The sequence below is a fragment of the Acomys russatus genome, chromosome 4 (genome assembly GCF_903995435.1).
Source record: "Acomys russatus chromosome 4, mAcoRus1.1, whole genome shotgun sequence".
Lineage (NCBI taxonomy): Eukaryota > Metazoa > Chordata > Mammalia > Rodentia > Muridae > Acomys > Acomys russatus.
The window spans coordinates 31,323,391-31,348,429 of NC_067140.1; the positions used below are offsets into that span (position 1 = coordinate 31,323,391).

Sequence of the window (25,039 nt, forward strand, 5' to 3'; positions counted from 1 at the left end):
TATGTACAGCAAAAGGACAGAAAGTGTGTCAGTAGGAATGGCTGAGAGACTGTGGGGTTCTTAACTTTGCAGACAAGAGGCATGACCTTAACCTCTAGGAAGGAGAGCAGGTGAAGGGAATACATGTACAGAAGCAGAGGAAAATGGAAACCCTTTCTGTGTGTTGAGGTGATGGTGATGTCAGAGCATCTGAAGGCAGGAGGCTGCATTGGGAGGTAGTGAGCTCCATATGTGGAGGTATGCAAGGGGTGAATTCTTGGCAGGGACCTTGAAGAACACATTCAAGTCTCAACTCTGGGTAGAAAGAAATGAATGATACTGGAAGGGGGTGCCTTCCGCCCGGGAGAATAGGGAGAGGGTATGGCCCACAGGGACAGGTGATGTATGACAGTAGGGTCTGTGACAGAGGTACAAACGGGACAGAGTGGACGCAGTACAGACTTTTCTCAGCTGTAGAACTTGGGGCGAGCAATTCCTGTCCAGTTTATATTGGCTGGAGTCCTGGCTGGAGTGATAGCAGCCTGGGGATGACCTTGTCATGCACATGCTGTGTGACTGTGGACAGGCCACTGCCCTTTCCCAGACAGTGGATGCTTTGATCCAAGAGGTGAGGAAACGAAAGACAGCTACCTTCAGATCCAGTGTCCACACACAGCTACCCTCATCCACGCAGGAGCTGGGGCAGCTTTACTCCGCCTCCAGCGGGTGCTGCTGCAGAGTCTGTCCTAGTATAGTGAAAAGTGCATCTCCTTGGGGCCTGAGCTTTGGCTCCTTCTCCAGGGTGTGTTTTTGCCTCCTGGTTGCTCAGATCCTGGAAATGCTAAGAGAAGGGATCCCCGGCCAGGGGACACTCCAGTCTGAGGCTAGTAATCCTTTGGTCCCAGGCCAGCCCTAGGGACTTGTCAAGCCCATGGCCCTTGCCTTGGAGCTGAAGTGAGGCGCCTTCAGTTCATGTCTGTTTCATGCTGTTTTGTTTTTCTTAAAAATTAGCTCTATGCTCCTGGCCATCTGGGCTGGTCTCCTCCCCTGGGGCCAGAGGATAGGGAAGGAAAGGGCTGGCTGCTGGGCAGTGGTGGGCTGGGTGTCTTCAGGCCATGGCCTACTGGATGCCCCGGAAGAGGCACATGGCAAAGATCATGAGGAAGAGCTGCAGAGAGAGAAAGAGGGTGGTCCAGAGTCAGGTAGGGTGCATGTTGAGGTGCCACCCAGCACGCTTCCTGTGAGGATTCTTGACACCTCCCAGGGTAAGCATCTGCTCACCATCCATGGAAGAAGGGGGCTTTGGAAAGCAAACAGTCTGTTTTGAACAGCTCAAATCTCTTTCTTGGGTCAGCAGAGACTTTAAGCAAAGCACAACCCTTCTTGGGGCACTTAGCATGTAAAGTAGGCTTCTAAGTGTTGTGTCAGCAGCCTTCCTAACCAACAGGAAATGAGGGACAGAGAAGTCATACAACCTGACTCAGGGCACACGGCTTCAGCGGGGGTAGCCCAGCTTGAGCAGAGACACATGTCCCGCAGAGCCCTTGTTTTTAGGCCTGCACTCCCTGCCAGCCCACAGGAAGCTGCATGAGGTTTGCAGAGGTTGCCCGACCCTTGATCTGTGGCTGCAGAGAGGAAAGGCTATGTGCACTGGACACATTCTTGAAAGTTGTCTAGCCTCAGGAAGATCTGTGTATGCCTCTTGTTGGTTTTAAAGTGTCCACGGGACACTTTGTTCACTTCCAGAAATGCTGGTGCATACAGCACGGGCTCAATATATGCTTGTGGAACTAATGAATGGCGCCTCCCTGTTCCCTGTGGCTTACACAGAACTGTTATCCACAGAGGACACTGCACAAGGGCATATCAGGGTGCCAGAGCATTCTTGAAGGGGGCCCTGAAGAGCAGGAGGCCAGGGCTGAGCATCAAGATGCCTGGCTTCAACTACTCCAACAAGCATTAACTGGGCAGGGCCTGGAGATAAGAAGGGAAGGCTGAAGCGTCACCTAGTGGTAGATCAAAGGTACCCACTCTGGGCCTCTGGGATGAAGGGTACTAAAGCTCAATTGTCAAGTTAAAACAACAACAACAACAACAACATCCTCCTGAACATTTGCAAAGAAAGGCAGGGCCTCATCGAGAAGACCCCTAACTGTCAAGGAAGCTCACATACACCACAAAGTACACTTGCACTACAGAGCTGGGGTGAGGTAGAGTGCCTCTCAGGGCCTGGGTGCTCTCGTTCTGGGATAGGCACGGATGTGTAGCTTCAGGCCACAAGAATGATTCCAGCAACAGTCATTTGCATCAGTCGGCAGCCACGGATCTGAGAAGGAAGCTGGGAGTACAGGTCCTGGGGGCTTCCTCCCAGGGTCCCGCACTCACCTCAATAGCCAGTATTCCAATGGCAAAGGCTCCAGCTAGGTAGACATAGGTTTCAAAGGTGTTGAGGATCACCGTGTAACAGCCCTAGGAAGGAAAGGCCAGAGATAAAGGTGCAATCTGCAGTCAGGACCACTGTCGGCACTGAAATCCTGGCATGTGGCCCCGGGGCTTAGCAGGATGGCATTTTCATATATTTTAAAAAAGATTTTTAATGTTTATTATGTATACAGTATTGTACCTGCATGTACACCTGCATGCCAGAAGGGGGCACCAGGTCTCATTATAGATGATTGTGAGCCACTATGTGGTTGCTGGGAATTGAACTCAGGACCTCTGGAAGAACAGACAGTGCTCTTAGCCTCTGAGCTATCTCTCCAGGCAGCATTTTCATATTGATGTGGGGAGGAGGGAGCGTCAGATCATTGACAGGATTGTAGTGACAACTTTGGCATGTTAGTTTCTTTAAAAACACAGAAATGTTATAAGAATGTGTTTTTGTTTCAATCCCAGGTGTGGAGATACGGGGCTGCTTCAGCTATTCACAGCAGCTGATTATGGTTGCCTCGTGCTCTAGCAGAGGTGGGGTTTTTGCAGCTGCAGGTAGTTTCTGTCTGTGATAGTTGGAATTCTGGGAACTTTTCAGAGGGTTCATAAATGCCAGGGCCCCTGAGACAGTATGCCTGAGCAAGCAGACACTAGGACCTGAGCAAAGACAGTGGCCAGATGGGAGTCATGGTGTCTTCCAAGTGGAGCAAACAAAGGGGACCTGTTTTCCCTGGAGCCCTGTAGAGTGGGTGGACAGACTCTACCTAGACACACAGAGACCCTACCTAGCACGAGTGACCTGAGCAGAGCAGAAGGTTGGCTGGTGGAAACTTCTCAGGGACAAGGCATGTGTGGGCAAAGCAAACAGTGCTAGCTATGCTCAGCATCCCTCTTCCAGGGGCTCACTAGGCTCCATGTGCCTTGCATCATTTGGTCCTCTGTGCAGCCCATAGTGAGAAGTGCATTATCCGTGGTTTAACCAAGAGAAAGCAGGTGGATGGCTCACTAGAGGTCACACACACACACACACACACACACACACACACACACACACACACACACACACACAGAGCAAGAGAAGAAGTCCAGATTCGGAGAAAGACTGGGGATCCCTTTCCCTCTATATGGAGAGATGGGAACTGTATTTCAGAAACACTTGTCCCTCATGTGGCCAAGCCCCTCAATCAGAGCCAGCAACTGGCCATACCCAGGGTATCACTCTATGATGGGGTACCCTTTTCTGGCACAGGGACAGAACATCACTCTCTAGATGCCTGTCATAGTACCTATTCTTCAGTGTTCCGAGAAGGAATGCTCTCCACCCCAGCTCCTGCTCAGTCACCCCAAAACCAACCAGATAGAGAGGTTCAGCTGGTTCAGGACTGGGGCAGGAGCTGAGAAGCTTCTCCAAGGCTGGCTAGTAGCATCTGAAGGACAGGAACCTGGTTGTAGGGCTCTGTCCCAACCTCACCCAACTCCCAAGACCACAGCAGCTGGGCAGTGACACCTACATTCTCATCACTAGAGTGCCCTTCCTAAGCTCCAGGATGAGTACCCTACTGCCCCTGGGACCTCTACCTGGTTATCTCAAAGGCACCGCATTCTCAACATTCCCCAAACCTCACACATAATGTCTCCCAACTTAGAAAGCATAGAAAAACTCTTGTCACATGCCTGTATCCACACTGACACCCGTTACAAGGGCAGTAAATCACCTCACCATCACTCTGTTCTATCCCACCCTCCTTCCTCCTTGGGACCGCTGTTCATGCAGAACTGTCTTGAATTCCTAGCCCCAGAGAAGCCACAGTGACAACCCAGCCACTTTCTCCATATCCCTGAGGGAACTCCACACTTCTAGCTCTCTGGCTTGTGCCAGACACAAATGTGTCCTGGGCTTTGTGGGAGGCAGTTCTGGAGAGAACCCAACTGAAGATGGTCTCCTGGTGGAGGCTCTTAACTGAAAATATGGCTCAGAGGGGATGGAGTGGGAGAGAACCAGCCCTGGCTGTTAGTTTCACTGAGCCTGGAGAGGCTCTGTGGTGGAGAATCAATATGGCTGTGTGGTCCTTAGTGCAGGAGACAGCAGGAGTATGCTCATGGGGGAAGTATCTTCCAGGAGAAAGTTCAGGACTGGGGGCGGAGGGGTCTTGAGAAGCTTCTCCAAGGCTGACTAGCAGCATTTGTAGGACAAGAATCTGCTCATAGGACTCTCTCCCAACTCCATGGAACTCCAGAGCCCTCAGCAGCTCCTTCAGTGAGGTGATTGGGCATCTTCTCTGGTGGTCTGGCTCCTTCTTTGCAGATCTGCCACCTCGGAGCTCCTTGTCCTCATCAAGGTCCTGAGTGGCTGGATTCTGGCTGAAGTGAGGGTGTAATACTTTCTCATAAGGGTGTGACTCAACTCCCTGCTCGTCTCCCTCTGGCTAAATGTGTGATTCCAGGGTCTTTGAGAGACAGCAGGAGAAGCAAGGCTTCTGGCATACACTCCTGGGTTGTGGTGGGCGTTTCTTCCCCAGCATAGGGGTAACTGAACAAAGAGGCCTCGGGTCCGCAGGCTTGGCTTTCAGTAGACAGGTGACAGCCTTGGCCTGTCAGCAACAGAAGTGTGGGACTCCCCACATCCTTCTATGCTTCCCAAATACTATTTGCTCTTCACATAGGTCCCTATGCTCCACCCTTCCAGCGGCCTGCTCTCTCCATAGTATGCACATCCCAATGCACCTCCATGTTTATGTCTGTCTCTCTCCCTGGAGTGGGAAACAGGATGTGTGAGAGAGGGATTGAGTTCTGGCCTATCCCAGGGAAGGTACCAGGTCAGAAGCTGAGTTCTGGTGTCAAGCTGAGGTCACGGGGTCAGGTCTCAGCCCAATGATCCCATCCCTTGGGACTCTGAGAACTTTAAGGTCCAGCCCTCGCATGTTCCAGGACTTCCTCCAATTGATTTTCACTCTCACAACCACCACTGTAGGCAAGGCTCACTTTTATTCACTGGCTCACCCTCTACCCTAGACCAGGAGCCCCGTGGGAGCTGGGCCTTGTCTCTTGTGCACCATCAGCTTTCAAGTGTTTTGAATTCTCCCAGAAGTCTGACCAAGGAAGAAGCCTGGGTGTGATTCTTATCTTCCTCCCTGCCTGCCCTGTCCACCAATCTCTCTCTCTCTCTCTCTCTCTCTCTCTCTCTCTCTCTCTCTCTCTCCTCTCCACTCTCTCTCTCTCTCTCTCTCTCTCTCTCTCTCTCTCTCTCTCTCTCTCTCTCTCTCTCTCTGTGTGTGTGTGTGTGTGTGTGTGTGTGCGCAGGGGGTGTGGCAGCAGGGCAGAGTCTCTGACCAGAGGGAAGGAGGGACCAAGGGTGAAGTGGTGCTGAGCTCCTTGTTGTGAGAGACAAGGCCAGGACCTTTGTTTTAAGGTCAGGTCAATGAAAGTCTGCTCCTCTGGGATCAAGGAGTGCCCCCTATTTGACCAGGGTAAGCTTCCTCATATATACAGTATATGTCTAAGAGCTCCTCTCCCCAACTTTTATGAGAAGTTTGGAACTCATCCTGAAACTGTAGACCAAATTCTCACACCAGCCTAAAACCCAGCTCATATCCCCTGTTAGTGTGATCCTCTCTCTATGTCTTTGGGTCTCAGAGGCATGGGTAGAGAAGCCTGGGTCACAGCCAGAACTATTTACAAAGCTCTCGGCCACCTTCAGACCCTCTGGGCAGACACCAGTTCCCTGAGTTGTGCCCATATTTGTGGAATGTCTCCCTTCCTGGGAATCATACCTGCTTGTTTATGAACGGATTCCTCCCCAGCTGGCACTCCTCCTTGCTCAGTAGCACCCCGTCCCGAGTCTGGGGTTCCCTCCGACAGCAGGCCTTGGGGACTTCCTCACTGTCTGGCGTCAGCATCCGAAACACAGAGGCTACCTTGAAGTCTTCAGGTCCGTTGACCCCACAGCAGCCAAACTAGAAGAGAGTCGGATGTGGGAGCTAGAGCAGGAGCAGACGGAGGATGCCAGCCTCTGCCAGGGTCCAGCATCCTCTGCCCTCCATGTGGCTGTGATGATGACCTGTGTCCCTGAGCTTCAGGGTCCTCCTGTACCTAACCAGTGCTTGGTAAGCAGTGCACATATAGTTGCTATGATTTTATTTTATGCTATGTCAATTATTATGTTTACTTCATCATGTGTGTATTTGTTCATGTGTGTATGTATGTGTGTGTATTGTAGGGGCATTTGTACACATTCATGGAGGCCAGAGGTCAACCTCAGATGTTACTCTTCAGGTGTTGTCCATCTTATTTTTTTGAGACAGGGGCTCTTACTGAGACTTGGGGCTTGTAGATTAGGCGAGGTTGCCTGGGCAGTGAGCCCCAGGGATTTACCTGTCTCCACACTCCCAGTGTTGGGATTATAGACGTATGTCATCATGCCTGGATTTGTACATGGGTGCTGGGGATGAAACTCAGTTCCTCATAATTGCACAGGAAGCACTTTGCTGACTCAACCATCTCTCCAGATCCCGTACTGATTATTATTAGCATCAATAACAATGGCTATTGCTTGAGGACCTATGCCAGGGTCAGTGAATAGGTTTTGTAGAGAGTCTGGGCTGTGATCCATTAGCTACGACAGCTGAGAGTACTGTGCAAATGATGATTCACAGACCAAGGGTGATCAGTGATTCTTGGTTGATTGTTGATGCCTGACACAGGCAAGGCACTAAGAGGAGGCTCTAGAGGTCAGGATGGCATGCAGGAGGGGCACTCACTGTGATCATGACTGAATTCCAGGTGGCAGAGAACACATCCGTGTCATTATTGCCCTGGTAGTGCTTGGTAAGCTCCTTGGTGAAGAACTCTCGAGTGAGCTGGAGACAGAGGAGAGAGTGCTGAATCCCCTCAGCCTGGCCTCCCAGGGGATACTAAGCTGTCCATTTGGGGTAGGCAACCCCTTCCCAAGGCTTGGGACCTTGCTGGGTCATCACAGGCTGTGACAAGGGTGCCTGCATACAGAGGTATCAGCTAACCCCAGGATGGGACACACTGGGAACCCTGCTTAGCCTTGCAGCTCTTCTCAGAGGATGAGTGTGTGTGGGGGTCTGGGGGAGCCATGATTGTCACCCTATCTTTCAGAATCAGCAGGTGCCAGGCTCAACGTACAGGAAGTTGGGTATGAGTAAAGAGGGAGCCTTCAGTTACCCATAGCTCCAAGATATGTCCTCAAAGTTGCTGTTCTCAACAGCTTCCTCAGGCTGGCTCCTTGTCCCAGGCTAGCCCATGTGTCTTATTCTTCCTGCCTTCCTATTTGGAGCCTAGACCTTTCTAGCTGTAGTATCAGGCCTTGTCCGTAGGCTTAGGATAAGGATCTGACTGAAGCCTCTGGAATGAATGGCCCATGGTGCACGCTAATTAGAGAGGCTGGTAGCCCAGCATGGCACACACAACATGCCCAGACTGGGGTTGATCTTGCCATCATCAGCCTGTCACTGGGTTAGATACAAGTTCTAGGACCAGGCTGGGGCTATACCAGGTGGTCCAGGAGTGGGAATTCTCAGGCATTTCTAGTGGAGACCTTCTGTGGAAATACCCCTATAGGGGATTTCATTAGGCTGGGTTGCTCTGGACTGGGCACTTCCCTGAGGTGCAGGTCATGTTTAGGCTTGCAGCAATGGATGAGAGACAGCTAGTTATAAGGGTCCTTTTGAGGAGGCAGGGGTGCCACAGGGGCCTCCCATGCTCAGAGGGTGATGAGTGCAGCCAGGTCGGAAGCTGACTGGTACATACGTGTTCTCTGAAGATGAAGGCCAAGATGGCTGCTGAGAGCTCTACCAGGAAGATGATCAGGATAAACAGGAAAAACTGCGAAGAGAGGGTAACTGTGAGGCCCACCTGGGCTCCATCTTACCACGCACCCTTATGTGATAGATGAAGTGCGGGCTCATCTTGTAAGGCAGATTTCCACTGTCATAAATCACTGTTTTCATAACAAACATGCTGATGATCTACCCTGGAGCCACAGAGGCTCAAGAGAAAGCATGGGCAATGCAGATAAATAAGTCTGTTTTCTGATCATACTGTCACTGAGAGATAGACGCTGCTCTGTGCAGTGTACAACCTGGTGGCCCCCAGAAGGAGGCTGCTGATGGAACTGAACTCATCTGGACTCCCTTTGGGGACATTTCCCTCTGTGAATTATCCAAGCTGTGGGATCTCAAATTCTTTGTGATCCCAGGCTAGGTTTCCCACTTCATAAACCTCCAGGCTACATTTTCCTGCCCCAGTGCCTCTGGTTGCCATGGAAATAGGAGGCCATGCTAGGAAGTAGGGAATCCATGTTATCTTTACCTGAAACACAGGCATGAGATAGGCAGAAAGGTAGTGGGACTTCCAGAATTCCAGGGGGAGTTTTATGTCCAACATAAAGACCATTCTGCTCCACTCAGTAAATCCCTGTGTTCCACAGATTGACTAGGAAGGTCTGATGTGGGGCCCTCCTGTACTGGGGAGTCCCTTATGCCAAAGCTAAGCTCCAGCACCACCTCTGCGAGGCCTTCCTGACTTCTCCCAGCAGAGGGGGCCAGCTTCACATCATAGCATCCCAACAGAGGCACCTGGCCACTGTGGGCTGCCTTGCCCCAGCATCTGAGAGGTCTCACAAATAAACAAATTGTCATCATGACCCTGTGATATGCTGTGTGTCTCAGGCTCTGGTCCTCAGTAGCACTGTTTTGGACTTGCCTCAAAAAAGAAGAAGCCACAGCAGCGTGGCCTATCTTCCTCAGCACACTTGCAAACCCCATACTCATCCCAGCTGGAGCCACCAGCAGAGGGACCCACAGCACTCACAGAAGCTGGTTTTTATATATCCTAACTCTCCTGGCCGTGTAGGGGACCACACTCAGGCTGGTAAGCTTGTATTGGGGGTGCTTGGCCAGAAGGAAAAGGGGGTGTTGGGCTTAGGCTGAGGATATTGCAGGTCCCTCTTTCCCAGTAGCATGGGGCTAGTAATAAGGATGGATGATATGGAGTGAAGATGTCCCAGGCTGTGAAAGTGTGGGACTCGGGCCACTTGGATGATCTGTAAGAACCTGTCTCTTGCTAAGAACCCAGCCACTCAGTCATGGCCTCCTGGATGACCTGGGACATGGTGGATGGTTGTGTGTGTGTGGGGGGGTGTTTCCTCTCATAACTTCCTTTTCCCGTCTGAAACTCTGTCACTTTATCTTCATCCTGGGAGATCCCGGTCATGTTCGCCTTGTAGCTTTTCTGCCTGGAGAAGTCCAAACTGTTGCGCATGGGAAGAATGAAGACTGGCTGGAGGACACAGTCAGGCCCCTAGAGCCGTCAAAGGAGATGTCACTGCAACATCCAAAGAGAGGCCTTTATAATGGAACCATCTCCTTGGCCCACTGCTCTGCCAAGGGAGTAACTTACGAACTCTCCACATCCCGCATGGCCCTGCATTCTATGCTGTTCCAGGAGGTGGACTGAGGGGCACTCAGGTTCAAGCCGCCTCTGATCTTGGACACAAGCCCCGGACTTGGGAATGTATGGCGTCGGCACCAAAGTCATTCTTGGGTAGCTCTTCTCTATAGCTTTCCATTGTCCATAGATGAGGAAGCTGAGGCTGAGGAGGGGACGACTGGCCCAAAGATGCAAAGAGTAACAAGTCCCAGGTCAACCCTTTCCTGCTTGGGGCTTTCTGCCATCTCTGCGCTCAGCTAAGGCTGCAGCCCATGAGAAGCCTGGCATGTGCGTAGCAGCCTTACTGGAGACAGTGCGGAACAGACTAGAACATCTGGGTATGATGTTGACACCAGCCAGAAACCCAGCACTCTCAAAGACTCGGGTAGTCTTGGCCTGAGGACAGGGAGCAGTGTGGAGTAGGACAGAAAGCTTCCTAGGCCTGGGGCAGGACCCTGGCGCTGCTTCCCAGTCTTTTCTGTCACCCATTGACCTGGCTTCCATGAGTCTGGCCATCTCTGGGCTGAGCAGCCACTGAGAGAGTGTCCTTTGCAGCCTCCCTACCCCCAACCCAGGCAGAGATCTGGCATTCCCATTTGACTGGTCATCAGTTCTACACAACAGGGCCTCTACAGGCCTCCCCCTTCTCTGTGCCCTCCCTGACTGTTGGCAGGTCCTCAGGCTGTTGACCCCACAATGATGCCCGCAATGCTGGCTGTGGCTGAGAGTCACAAATTATGGATGGCACGTGACACTGCACAATCACTTTGCAGTCTCCATGAGATGGTAGGTAACAAGCTTTGCATTGAGAGCAAGCGTCAGTTAGGAAAACAGCAACTGCTACGCTCTGCACTCTCTGGGTTGCATGTTGCTCATGGTGGTCTGATTTCTGCAGCTTGTGGGAGGGGCAAGTGCTTTGGACAGCAAGGCTGTGGCTCTAAGAGGAGCTGGCGGTACTGTAGTTGGGGGGGGGGGTGACTGTGGATAGTTGTAGTGCCATTTAGAGGTGATGGCAGGAGCTTCCAGTCCTTAAGAGTTCTGAGTTCTTTTATTCTCAATGCATCAAGTGAAGCCAGGAGCAGAGCTAAGCAAGATGCATGTTTTCCCAGTGGGTTGTGAGCACAGAATGGGAGCTGGGAAGATCTGGTTATCCTCATCTTACTCATGAAGGGTCTTATTGGTCCAGAGAAGTTAAATGGGCAACCCCAGGACACACAGCTCTTACCATCACCTCTGATCTGTCTCCTCCTTGTGCCTTCATCCCAAAGCTTCTATGGAGCGCCTGCTCTGAGGCACTCTGGGTGTGGACAAACAGACACACACAAGGCAGACACAGGCCCACCCTGAGGTGGGCTGTGCAGAGCTGATGCCTCAGAGAGATGCCAGGAACGAATGCGGCTTTGGAAAGGGGAGGAGGAGCCTGGGAGCTCCCACCTGGTGCATATCTGTTCTGCACAGGGCATGAGTTTCAAGAGGGAAGTGCACGTTTCAGTACCTACAATAGAGATGATGTCCCATCCTGTTCCCCCCCACCCAACCTGCCCCCACTTCTGCAGCCAAATGACTTCCTCCTGCTCTCACAGCTTGGGGACTTTCCCCAGGGGGCCCAGGCTACCATCCCAGGGAATTCCCGCCCTCTGATTTCCACCTCTGCTAAGCACTGAGGTCAGCAGATCCCTTGGTGCTTTTACTCATGGGGAATGTCCTGGTTCTGTGTTCTGATAAGCAGCCCTCAATTTCCACACCGCTCATGTAACTCTTAAATACACTCATTTTCTCCCCCCGCTCCTGCCCCCATCCTTCTCCTCTCTCTCTCCTGCCCCACCGCCCTTGTAGAAATCAGACTCTTTAGGTAATTTGGCCATAGGGTTCCTTGTGACCCTCAGAGGAGACAATATAGGAAATGGCTACTATAGATTGCCCATATAGGAGTGGCAGGAGCTGGTGTAGGGGGACACAGACCCACACATGTGTTCTAGTCATTAAGTGACTGATCACAGGGCCAATTGTCCTCAGACTTGGGGTTCTCAGTCCCAGAACCAGGCAGGGGTTGCTCCACGCGAGGCTTTATTGCTGCAGACCTGGGGGCCAGGGTCCTGGGATGGCTAAAGCCATGCTTTGTTTGCCCTTTCCAGATGAGAGCCTGGCTTAAGGAAGAAGCCAGAAGCCTCCAGGGAGCCCCAGGTGCCACCAGTGTTTGAATCAGTGGCCATATTCTACAGGAATGACCACACAGCCAGCTTCAGATTGGAAAAGAGAACTGGTATTAAGTTAGGGACCTTTTAGAGAACCTTCTAGAAGGGTTGGGGATGTAGCTCAGTAGGCAGAAAACTTGCCTAGCATATGGGAAGTCCTGGACTGGATCACCAGTGCTACACAAAATTGGCATGGAGCGCACCTGTAATCCCAGTACATGAGGAGAATCCACAGTTCAAGGTCATTATCCTTGACCCCATAGCAGCCTGGGCTAACATGAGACCTTGTCTTAGAAAAAGAGAAAAGTTTCTAAAAGCTTCTATGCCTCCTCAACCCCCCGCACTATATACATGCCACCTGTATATGTGTTTTCACACAACCCACAAACTACTACATAACCCACAAAACCCACAATACAGGTACACACATCATATATACATGGCAAACACATATGCACATGTAATACGCACACATGTACCCACAATAAGCTATATATAGCACCACATAACACACATGTACACACAACACACATACATGTATACTCATCCATACATGTATATACTTAGAACACAGACACACACACATGCCCACTGCCCTAGTGTAGCCCTCTTGCACATGACTTCGGTCTGTCCAGGGCTGCTCTGCGTTGGATGGCAGCAGACTGAGGCCTGGTATTACCCTGCCTATACCCTACCTTTCACCCACACTGCCTTTAGGCTTGTGTGAACTGGGCTTGGGAGAGGGATAAGCAGGGAACAGGGAGAAGTGGGGTGATAGAAAGGGAAAGAAAAGGGAGCAGGAAGAGAAACTGAGAGACAGCAGAAGGAGAGAGGAGAGAGGAGGAGGCTGATGCAGAGATAAGCCCAAGTGGAGACAGAGAGGCAGAGGGGACCTGGCTGGTAGCCAGCTCTTGGACTAATTCAACCTGTCCTCAGCTCTCAACCTTCTCCTTAAACTTCATGCAAAAACAAATGCCCCATCCTTCTCTCCAGCTGGCAGGGCACAGAGCACACTTAGCCGAGGCTGGCAAAGCAGCCGAGCACAGCCTGCTCTCAGCCAAGAGCACAGGCTGCCTTCCGGGCTTGGCTTCAGAGATGGACCCATTAACAGTGATGCATCCCTGGGGACCAAAGTGGGGAGGGGAAGGCAGGACCTGCTTTCCAGATCCTTTTTCTTTCTTTTCTCTCTCCCTCTCTTTGAGACAGAATCTAACTCTGTAGCCCAGGCTGTCCTTGGTCTTCCAGCAATGCTCCTCTGTTAGCCTCTTTAATGCTGGAATCACAGCTGTATACCTCCATGCAGAGCGCACAAACTCTCTTTTCATGCATACATATATATTTTCAATTAGCATACAAAGTAGTGGATTTCCTTATGTGGTTTTCATAACTCCTTAGTTCTGGTTGATCCTCCCATGTACTCCTTCGACCCCCGTCTCCTCATCCCTTTCCTTCTTAGCCCCTCAACCCCATTTCATATCACATGTATTCTGGTATTTTCCCATTCCCTCCCATAAAGCTCCCTTTTTCCTCTCATGGGCCCCTTGCTAGTTTTCTGGCCTCTACCCAATACTTCCTCCCACATAAATACACATAAATAAAAATTAGAAGCTCAGATCTACATGAGAGAGAACATGAGCTATTTGTCTTTCTGAGACTGGGTTACCTCACTTAATGTAATATTTTCCAGTTCCACTCATTTTGCCTGCAAATTTAATAAATTTCATTTTTCTTTATGGCTGAGCAAAATTCCATTGTGCATATGCACCATATTGTCATTACCCGCTCATCCATTTCCTGGCTATCGTGAATACAGCACAGCAACAGTGAACGTGGATGTGCAAGTATCTCCACAGTAGGATGCGGAGCCCTTTGGAAACACGCCTAAGAGTAGTACAGATGTGTCATCACACACCGAGACCAGCTCTTTCTTAAAGCCTCTGGCTCCCTAGCCAGAGCTGCCACATACAGGAGCTGACCGACACGACACGGAAGAGGACATTCCACTAGGGGCCACCCGCAGGTTTCTTTGTCTTTCCCAGTAAAGTTAGCCATGTTATGCTAAGAGAAATAAAGGGACCTACAGCTCCCCTGCCGCTCATGTCACAGGCCATTGCACTTCCTCTCTGGGAGGTGGAACACATGGCTATGGTAGGAATGAGCCACATGGGGGTGTCTTAATCTAGGAGGAGCCCCAGGCCAGATGTCTTCCTCTAGCCTGGCGCCACTGACTATAGGAAAGACAGTTCCACTACTTGCAAGGCGGTGCTTTGATCTCTGCACACTTGGCTGTGTCCATGCTCAGGGAATACCCCTGGGGTCTGAACCGATTAGCCTGTTCTACAGGAGTGAGGCATCGGCTAGCGTTTCCTGCCCCAGCTCTTGAACCTGCTGTTTGCTCTGGGCCTCCTCAAATAGTTTGTGAAATAGCCTCCATGGGTCCCCTACAAGGAAGTCCTTCAACCCACTAGCCCAGGTGGCCCTGCTATTGAATTGCAGGCCATTTATACACAAGGAACATTGCAACTTGAGGTATGCTTGCATCTCTAAGCAGGAACCCTGTAGCAGGCCTGGGCTCAACGCTGAACTTCTCTTGGCCCCAGGCCCACAGATCCTCCTGGGAGAGAAACCCATCCACCAAGACCACAGGCTTCAGCCTCTTCAGCAGAGCTAGTTGGTCCCTTGGCAGTCAAAGATGCCGAGGCCAAGAGATTAAGAGGCCAGGTGGGGAGCACAGAGCAGGGTGTACACTCACACCTAGGCTTGCCTCCTCCCTAGTACATCTTCAGTGATGAAGTCACCTCTCACAGCCTGGACATGAGGGAGGGGACAGTGACTCCAGGTCCCTGACACATCTCTACCACTGAGGGAACTGCAAAGGTTACCTCCATGGCAGGAGTAGAAGGTTGTGACAATTAGCACAGACTGTCACCTTGACAAGGTCTAGAGTTGCCTAGGAGACAAGCCTCGGGCCGTGTCTGTGAGGAATTTCTAGGTTGGGTTCAGTGAGAAGGGAAGACGTGTCCTATATGTGCACATCACCATGCCATAGACTAGGATCCCAGAATGAATAAAAGCGAGAAAGTAAGCCAGGCACCAGCATGCATCTCTCTCTGCTTCCTGCCTACAGAGACCACGTGACCAGCTGCCTCACACTCCTGCCTTTCCCTCCTTGATAAATGGCACCTTCAAACTGAGCCAGAAGAAACCTTTCCTTCCCTAAGTTGCTTTTATCAGACATTTCGTCTGAGCAATGAGAAAAATAACAAATACAAAGACTTAAGAAGCAGCTCCGGAAAGTGTTCCATTTCTGCTTGAGAAGTTAAGTAGAGAGCGAGCTGCAGGGTGAATGATCTGCCCAACAGCCAGTTTGGCTTCATTACTCAGGGTTTATAGATCAGGGCTCTGGAAGGAAGGAAGTCATCTGAGCCAACACCAGTGTCCTCAGTGGATTGTGCCTTGAGAGGCCTGGTTGGTTAGCCTTGGAAGCCAAGGCCACACCCAAGAGCTGTGGGCAGAGACTCCATGCAAACCAGTGGGATTAGGAGCTGGGGCAGCAAAGGCTGGGCACTGCTATGTTCCTGGAGGGCAGTCCACTCAGCTCAGACCTCAGGGGCACTCCCTGAGAATGATGAGCACAGCAAGTGTGCAGTGGCCAAGGGCGCTGGCTTGACTTTCTGGGGTAGGTGGAGGGTAGGGGAGCTAGTAGAGGCACGGTGGGTCATCCCAGGGCAGCAGAGGGTCACTGTATGTATCTGGGGAGAGGAGGGAGACGGTCTTAAGAGGCAGCTAAGAATCTTCAAACACTGGTGTTCCACCAAGCAGTCCTCAAACTGCTCACCACTGTTCAGCCATGAATGAACCAGAACAGCCTGGGCCTCTTGACTGGCCATAGAGCTAACATTTAAACTAGTGACAGTAAATAGTTATTGACTCCTTCCTGGCCCAAAGCTAAAAAGGCAAGCATATGACAGTGTAGCTGGCTATCCTCTATCCTTAGCAGCCACCTTGAGTTTGGGGTGACTCAGAACAGACCTTAACAGACCCGAAGTTAAACCAAGGGTAACAGAATGTGGTTAGTACTTTTTCTATGCTTGGTCTAGGGAAGTGTGGAGCAGGTTTCACATCAAAAGCTCCAGGTACTGTTCTGGGCTGAACTCGGTTTTCATACCTACCTCATCAAAGGCCTAGACCAAGATTTGAGGCTCCTTGGGTTTTTTGTTCTCTCACACGTGCTCATCTTGATTTCCTTGCCCCCCCCCCCAAAAGCTCGTCTTCCTATCTCTTCCAAACTCAAAGCTCTCTCAAGCTTTCTTCTGGTTTCTGCCTCATTTGTCTAGAAAGGCACCCTGGGATGGTGTCCCTGACCTTAGGCCTCCTCACCCAAGGGCAGGACAGCCGTCTAGTTCTCCAGTAACAGTTGACCTGATAGGCCAGTGCTCCACTGACAGATGGCCTCTGCACCAATCTCCTGCCGGACTGTGGGTAAGTAGCTGGGCACTGCAGGGCTCCCAGACCACCAACCACAATCAGTGGGCTGGAGACGGAACCTGGGGCCTTGTGCTCTACCACTGAGCAACACCCCCAGGTCCCAGGACCCTCTGGCTTTAATGCTGACAGCCACCCAGGTGGGAAGGACTGTTTTGGTTTCTGAAACCAAGTCGGAGTTGGGAATCAAAAGCTCCTTATCTCTCTCATATCAGCCACAGGTAGAGCGGGGGTGGGGCGGTGAGGGGTGCAGGGGTGGGAGGGGTCACTCACAAATAGCAGCAGACACCTGTTCTCTCGGACAGCTCCGCAGCAGCCCAGGAAGCCAAGAAGAAACAGCAAACCACCCATAGCCAGGACGATGTAGGCGCCGGTGGTCAGCAGGGGGTTGGTAGCCACGATCTCTCGGAAGCCAGTGGGATCCACAAGGACCCAGATGCCAACGCCCAGCAGGCAGGCTCCTCCCAGCTGTCGTCCATAGGCAGGCAAGAAGAAAAGAGGACAGACAGACAGCAAAGTCAGATGCTCCATCCACACCCTCCTGAGTGAGGCCTGGGGCTGAAGGGCTGAGGCCCACAGGCTTAGGCAGATCTCATCATGCTGAGCCTAAGTCTCCAGGGCCCACTGGCCACTTTGAGTGTCCGTGGAGCTCCTCTCAATCTAATTTCTGACCTGTGTGCCACCTCAAGCTGTGAAAGACCTTGTGCACAGGGTTTATTGGTGACTTTCATATGCTCCTTAAATGTCACAGCTCCAAGCTTATGAGGCTTCCACACTGTGGTCCAGGGGAGGCCAAGGACGTACAAAGGGTCACCTCTCAAGTTCATAGCAGAGTCAAGGCTACAGCCTAGGTCTCCCCGACACTGAACAAACCTCCATGGACAAGCTCTTGAGGATGATGCTGAGCTCACAGTGGCCACACTAGGGACAAGGTTTGCTCAGTGAACTCCCATTCTTAAATACATGCCCCAAAGCCTCTCACTGATGTCTTTGCGTGGCCCGTCTCTCTCCATGCCTGCCTCATCTTGGGAGAGAAGCCGCTTAAGCTGGAGCAGGGGCCATGTCTGCTGTTTATTAGCTGTGTGATTTTAAGTACATGGCTGACTCTGAGCCTTAGCATCCTCATGGCTAGCCAGCAGCTTGGATTCCCACCTCCCACAGCAGCCCCAGCAGAGCTGTCATGGCCAATTTCAGTGGCCAAGATATTCCATTTCTCTTGAGTATGGGCACTATTGGAAGTGGCTGTTATGTGCAGAATTGGTTTGATGTTGAATCTGGGGCGATTAACAGGGCTTGATATTCTTGGTGGCACAGGTGAGGAACAGCAGGTAGGCTCGGGGGCCACTGCCAGCTCTGGCTGGTTTAATGGGTTTCCTGGGTGGGGCTGGTACTGGGCAGAGCTGGAAATCTGGGTGAGGGCTATTGGCAGTTGCATCAGGTGGGTTGAGTAGAGAGACCCAAGAAGAGGGCAGGCCAGAGGAGAGGCCAGAGCTGATAGCTGTCTGCTGCATCCCTAACTTTTGCCTCAGTTTCCCCACACATGTTCCAGTAAGGTTGCTCCTCTCATCACTGTGGCTGGCTTTGGGTTTCAATAGTAATCTGCTGAGAACTGCCAAGGAGGGTCCAGGGATAGGCGAAATGGGCTGGGGTCCCTATCTAGGACAATGCCACTTTCACATCTACAGGCTGCCTAGCCCCACATCCAGGAAGTGGGTCCCAGGGAGACACAAAAAGGTGTGAAAATGGAGAGGCAGAAATGAAGACAGCCTGCTGCTGCCAGCAAAGGGACTATTCTTACAGGACTGTCCTGAGGGGTCAGTGGTGGTGCCTGAGATGGAGGCCAGGGTTGGTCAGGGAAGCCCATAGAGGATCAGGAAGTGGGGGTGGGGCTCTGCTACCAGAAGGGGTTATGGGACTGAGCATGCACTGAATGGGATGGTAGCACAGAGCATGAAAATGACAGAGCCTCTGTCCCTTCGTAGCTAGGCCATAATTGGGAGGGAGATGACCGCACTTGTTCTGTACTGGCCACATTCTAGACACCTTGTTCACTAATCTCACTAAATTGTCAGAAAGGCCCATTTTGGCGAGTCCTTAGGACATGAAGATGTTGAGGTTTAGAGTGGTGAAATGTGCTTCCAGATTGCAGAGCTGGGGTGCCAAGGCAGGCTCCTCCGAGAAGCTTCCAATTACACAGGGGGCTATGGGGAGTAGGGCAGTCAATGGCATGTCTCCCAGGAAGCCTACTGGTTAGGCACATCTGCCTCTGGGTACTCAACTTCCTGTGGCCATTTTAGGAAACAGGCTAGTCTTATCACCAGCAGAATCTAGAGACCCAGGGAACACCCAGGGGGAGACCCACAGGAGACCCAGGGGAGACCCAGGGAGACCCAGGGGCACTTACAAATACGAAGAAATTGAAAACAAACATCAGATACTTCATGCAGCTCAGACAGTCACCCTCCATGGTGGGCCACCTAGAAAACACAAGGCCTCTCAGTCCTCCTGGAGATACCAGACTCCTTCAGTTGGAGTCAGGACCAGCCCCACCCAGGAGACCCAGTAACAATTCCTCTCTCAAGAGCAAAGATTCGCAACTAAGCAAGGCCATCTGGAGCTTTAATCTGGAGCTCTAACTCTCTCTCATTCTCTAGTTCCCTGGCCCTGGTTGTCACCCTCCTCTGAAATGCATGTCACACACCATACACACACAACCACACATACATACATACATGCACATGCATACATATACCCTATAAACATACACACACACACACTATATACACACACACACACACACACACACACACACTGCGCACAACACTAAACAACCACACACACACCACACCACACACACACACTGCACATACATACACTTCACACACATACTACACATCAACACACACACACACACACACACACACACACACACACACACCGCAAATAAGTGCCAAGAAAAAGACTGCCCAAGGAGTGTAAGGCCCTCATGGTCTTCACTCCACTGAGTCCACAGGATGTGGGGACACCTGTAATGAAGGCTGTGAGGGCAGACTAGCCCTACCACCCTTGGGGCTGGCCGAATCACAGTCTCTGTGGGGTTTTGCTTTAGAGTCTAGGCTCCAAATGGCCCCAAATGCTGGCCTCTCAGGGGACTTGCAGAGATGGAAGATTAAAAAGCTGAATCTTTGCCGGGTTCCTCCTCCATATCTGTCTGGAGGCTCCGTCCTCTCCTCTCTTACCTCTTGCCCAGACACTCCCTGAACACCAGGGTCCTTGATGCAATGACCCAGGTTGGGCGAAGAAGATGAAAAGGCTAGGGGTTTTCTCTGGGAAGCATGGCTGTAGTCCCCTGAGGCCAACCAAATGCTAGTTATCTTCAGTATCTCCCCCCCCTCCCAGCCTACCCTCCCCCGAACTCAGCCCTTCATCTCCAGCAGGCTTAGGGGCCAGTATCTTAGACTAGAAGCAGAGGAGACCCTGTTTTTCAGATTGCTCAGGAGCTTTCTCATCTGTGTGACTCTGCAGAACAAAACCCCACGAGAATGATGGGTGTTTGATAAAGACAGAGGCCAATGCATGGGTAAAGTCCTTCAATCTTGGCCCGGAAGGATGGAAGCATGGCCAGCATCCAGGGCCAACCTGACCTAGTGTGAACCCATCTCTCTCAGTGTAGGGTGTAGGACAGGGAAAGTGCAGCGGAGAGCAGGCTGAGAGTTGCCTCCACATGGCCCTTCTCCAAGACAACCCAGGGAGATAGGAAGTGACAATCTGGACCTGTTGTCCAGGGCTTGGGTACCTGTCCCAGAGACCATCCACCCAAGCCTCCGAGGGTCCTATGCTCACAGATCTGTGTCCTGAAACTTACTGCTTCAAGTAGAATAAACCTTGGGGCTTTGAGGAGTGCTTATTATATCTGACACAACTGAGTTCTGACTTAAAACTGGCCTGGGATACCTTATGTCACTAGTACCTCAGAGAAAGCCATCGTTCTCCCTGAAGACTTGAGAGGCACTAATGTGACCGATGGCCATGCCATGTAGCCAGCCCAGCACCCTGCAGGCACCACCCGCTATTGGGGCTGCGTGGTTATTCAGAAGCACACATGGGCTTCTGGGAGACATGCTTCCCCAAGAGACATGGCCAATGTGTTCACTGAGACACTTTCAGTGTCCAGGACAGATCAGCACGATGGCACCAGTTAATATAATTTCATGAACAAATGGATGAATGAATAAATACATGGTGGAAAAGAGAAAAAAGAAACAAAATGTTAGAGTCAGCAACTCAGAAACAGCGACCCATATGCAAGAGGAAAACTGAGGGGACAGAAGACAGTGATCAAGGAAAGGTGTAGCAAAAGACACACAGATGGGACAGAGTCAGAGATGGAGACAATGTCAGGAGGCAGAAGCCTCACCTGGGCAGCTCTCCAGAGCTCTCCAGCTCTCCAGGACAAAGTCTTCTAGTCAGAAGTGCTCAGATGTGTCTCCCAGAAGCTCAGCTTGTCCTAGAAGAGAAAATTCACCATTACAGGATATTGGGCACAGAGGCACAATGAGTACCGGGCTCCTGATATGCACCCAGGCAATGGCTCACTAGCATTTGTGAAAACAATCTCAAGACTTGGGGCTATGCCAGCTGGGGAAGGCTGCACTGGTTATCTCCTGCCTACACGGAAATCCCCTGTATCCTGTTGGCTGCACGGGACCTGTATCTTCATCCATGCTGATCTGAGCTGATATTAGACTAAAGAGGAGGTGGCAGGCTTGCGTGGTCACACATCTGATGCCACCTGGGCTTCTGCTAGGACACCTCTGCAGCAAGACCATGCCACCAAGTCCTTCCCAGTATCACAAGCCACCATCAGGGAGAAGTTTGAAGCAGGGAACCTTTTTGGGTTTCCATGAAGATTTGCTAGAAGGTTCCGTGAGAGAGCCTGCTGCTAGCAGTTGCAAAGGAAGCTGGGCTTACTCTGTGGAGGTTTGTGTTGATCACACCTGTGGGGCGTTCTACAGTCCACACTTGCTTACAGGCTATGTTAGAGAACAGACTCAGGAGAAAGGGTGTGTCTGCTGGTGAAGCCAGGGTTGAGAATCCTTTCCAGGGGGATGGGAGGATTTCCTGGGCTCAAAACATCTGCTCAGATGCTCTCCCTCCAGGGAGAGCTCACTTGGGTCCAGTGAAGTATATGCTTAATGACAAATTCTCCCTCTTCCTATCATCTCTTCTTTTACTTACCCACTGATCCATCCATGCATGCATGCATCCATGCATGCATGCATCCACCCACCCATCCATCCATCCATCCATCCATCCATCCATCCATCCATCCACTTGCTTACCATGCTACCTGGCCCGTCTGGTGAAGATTCCCCAGAAATTGACTCTGGTGGGAGAGGTGGGTCTGTGTACACTCCCTTGGCAGGACTCAGCTTTAAAAAAGAGGAAAACTCTAGGAAGGGCAGAGGAGAGGGCCTCCAGGTCTGACAAGAACGTCACCCAGGGATAGTAAACTGGACATGATGAAGCCACCTGACTTGTCAACTCTGGAGTCATCCTGAGAGTTGTGGTTCTGCAGCTAACCCATGCTTGCCATGGGACTGAGAGGAGCAGGGCTGGGTCATAGTTTCCCAAGATCTCCTCTTCCGCTGCCCGATTCAAGGCCTGGTCCACCACCATCACTCTTTTCTAACATCCCAGGCCATGGTCCTAATCGTGTCCTGATTCATCTTCCTCTGAATACAGCTGCTAGGCTAGGGAATGCGGGTTACACAGGAGCCAACCCAGTGTTTAAGCGGAGTGGGTGGTTAGCAGCCACCTCTTCACCAAGGAGCTTCTGCCACGTGCATGGTATCTATCTGTCAGCACACAGGCCTCTCCATCTTCGAAGCCACTCCCCACACCCCTGCTGCCCCACTTCGTTCCCCTCTGTCCACCTGAAGAGCCTGTCTTACAGTCCAGCTCCTGTTTACCTAGAAAATATGTCTTTCATCACTGCGGCTTCCGAGCCTGGGACAACCCCTGCCTTAACAAGTCCCTTTAGATGTTGGGAAAGTCACTCTGAGAACTGTAATGATCAGTTTTGAAACCAAAGGTGGCCAAAAGAATCCATTGCGCCAGAGGAGAGGGAAGACTGGGGAGGCTGAGGCACTGTGGTCCCTGATGTCATCACACATCAAGAGAAGATGGCTGCCTGGCTGGAATCACTGGTTATAATTGGAGGAGAGTGTGGGGAGAACCGTGGATGCAGTGCACAGTCAGCCTGGGTACAGATCAATGGCTTTGCCCTAAGTGGCCCTACATTCAGATTGATTGTTCCAGTACTGTGCCAATTAATAGTAACCGTACTCAATTGCCTAGCACCTGGCTCTGCTTCTCTTGTGCTCTCTTGTTAAATATTTACCTAGGAGGTAGGTAGGCCCCAGCCACCCCCACCCCATTACAGGTGAGGAAATAGGCTTAGAGATGATAATGGGGTTGCCTGAGTTCGCCTACTTGCTTAGTAAGATATTTCTGATCCAGACACAGGTCATTTAACTGAAAACCAGAGCTCCTGGCAAGATACTTTCCATGGGACACAGAGGCAGGGACCTAACCACCCACCTAGAGAGGAAGAGCCATGCCTTGGCCCCAGCATTCCTGGCCTGGGCTAAGTAGCTGAGCACAAAGTCTGGGAAAGCTGCTCAAATCCTCCACGGGCCAGCAGGAGGCTGTAGGGGCAGGACTCAGCCCTGCCATCCCCTGACAGATGGGAGCCCCTAGGCCCAGAGAGGGCAGGGATGGGGCCCAAGGTTACAGTGCCCTGGGGCTTTCCTCAGCAGGCTCCCGCCTGGGCCAGACAGCTTTATTAATCTTGCCCCTCTCATGGCCCCAGATGGCAGCTCAGCCCATCTGCAGGGATACGGGCCTGGGAGGGGTGCTCTGAGTTAGAAGAATGGCTGGGTTCATAAATCACTCCTTTTGCCTTCAGTGCTCCCCCAAAGCAGGGTGGAGAGACCTCATCTGAGGAAATACATCCACGCCCAGTTTATCTGGCATACACCCTTGCCAGCAGAGGGTGCTGTGGTCCCGGGCAGAGCCACTGCTGGGACCCAGTGGGGATGGCTGTGGGTATCTCAGGTCTCCTCTTCTCTGGAGGAGCCGGCACCCCTCACTTCAAACACTCAGCTCAATCTCTCCATCCCTCGCCCATTGTCATTGTCAGGATAGAAGAGGCTGATTAGCTGCAAAGATTTAGACACCCGGAGTACCTCCATTTCCTTTTCCCTCTTCTCCCAGTAGCTACTAAAACCAACACTAGGCTTGGTTCAGTGGAGGCCAGGGGCTGTGTTCTCCCTTTGCTACCACCACTCAAGCCTAGCGAAGATAATACCCAACGCTATGAGATCAGTGTTAATAGCCGCATCCTCAGAGTCTCTGGGCATGCCAGACAGAACATGGGTAAAGTAGCCCACCCAGTGTGTCTGGAGGGAGCCTGAAGATGAGGGGGCAGGGCCTGGAGGGGGGAGGGGACAGAAAAGGGAATGACTTTTGTTTTCTTTCTTTCTTTCTTTTTTTTTTTTTTTTTTAAATGTGAGCTGCTGCTGATGCCAGGGTCTGTAAGCTCACTTGATACTCCAAAAAGCTCAGCAAAGAGCATGATCTTATCATGCTCCTGGGCGGGATGAAGCCACGAAGGCTGCAAGGGGCTTACAAAGTCCCAGAACTGGAAAAACTGCTGGATACACAGCAGAGAGGGCCACTTAAAACCCACACTACCATGTGAAGTGCTTGAGAGAGCAGGCCAGTTCTGGCCATCAAGTTTTGGCTGTGGCATGTTGGTGGCGGGGGAGAGGGCTTGTTTGCTCACTGGATGTGCCTCTGGGCCTCTTCCCAAGACAGCCAGCCTGGGCTTGTAAACAAGCAATTGGCCTGAAATCCTGGGGAGTCTGCCCATGGGCACAGGGCAGACACAGTGAAAGGGGGGTGGGGATGGAAGCCTAATTAGGCTCCAGAGGGGCAGCGCCTGAGGGTAGGGCTGCTTAGTGAAACTGAATTCAAAGGACAGCCTTTCCTGCTGGGTGCTCACTGAGCCGTGAATGTCCAGTGCCGGTGGGGCAAGGCAGCATCTGGGAGGCCCCATCTCAAGTTTGTGAGCCCTGCTGGGTTTGTGGCTCTGGCTCTGTCATGGGCCCCTGTTGCATTCAGACACTTCCCAGGGCACCTCCCACCAGAGCATCCTCAAATACAGCAACTTGGTGGGAACCGTCTCCCACTCCTTATTTCACAAGGCAGACACGTGTCCGGAAGGAACCGCAAGCTCCATCAGCCTGCTGCTCTACCCTTTACCTCAGAATGGTCTTTGCCTTGGGCTGACTCGCAGAAGCACTTGGCACACTGACCTCGCTGGGTTGTCCTGGCTGGGTTTTCCACGCTGGGTGGGGGTCATTCCTGTGTCTCAGATGAAGATGTAGGCTCATTAGCCCAAACATACTACAGGTCAGAGGAGGACCTACTGA

General features: G+C 51.7%; 1 protein-coding gene across 1 annotated transcript; it reads right to left on the bottom strand.

The window, feature by feature from the left end:
• On the bottom strand, positions 1-21,056 carry Tspan18 (tetraspanin 18). The gene is made up of 8 exons (XM_051144197.1): positions 20,959-21,056; positions 18,946-19,018; positions 16,815-17,009; positions 8,182-8,256; positions 7,167-7,265; positions 6,180-6,362; positions 2,365-2,448; positions 1-1,147 (listed from the first exon to the last, which is right to left on the bottom strand). The coding sequence occupies exons 2-8, from the start codon at positions 19,006-19,008 to the stop codon at positions 1,100-1,102; spliced, it is 747 nt and encodes a 248-aa protein (XP_051000154.1). The 5' UTR covers positions 19,009-19,018; positions 20,959-21,056; the 3' UTR covers positions 1-1,099.
• Between the last annotated feature and the right edge of the window lie 3,983 nt (positions 21,057-25,039).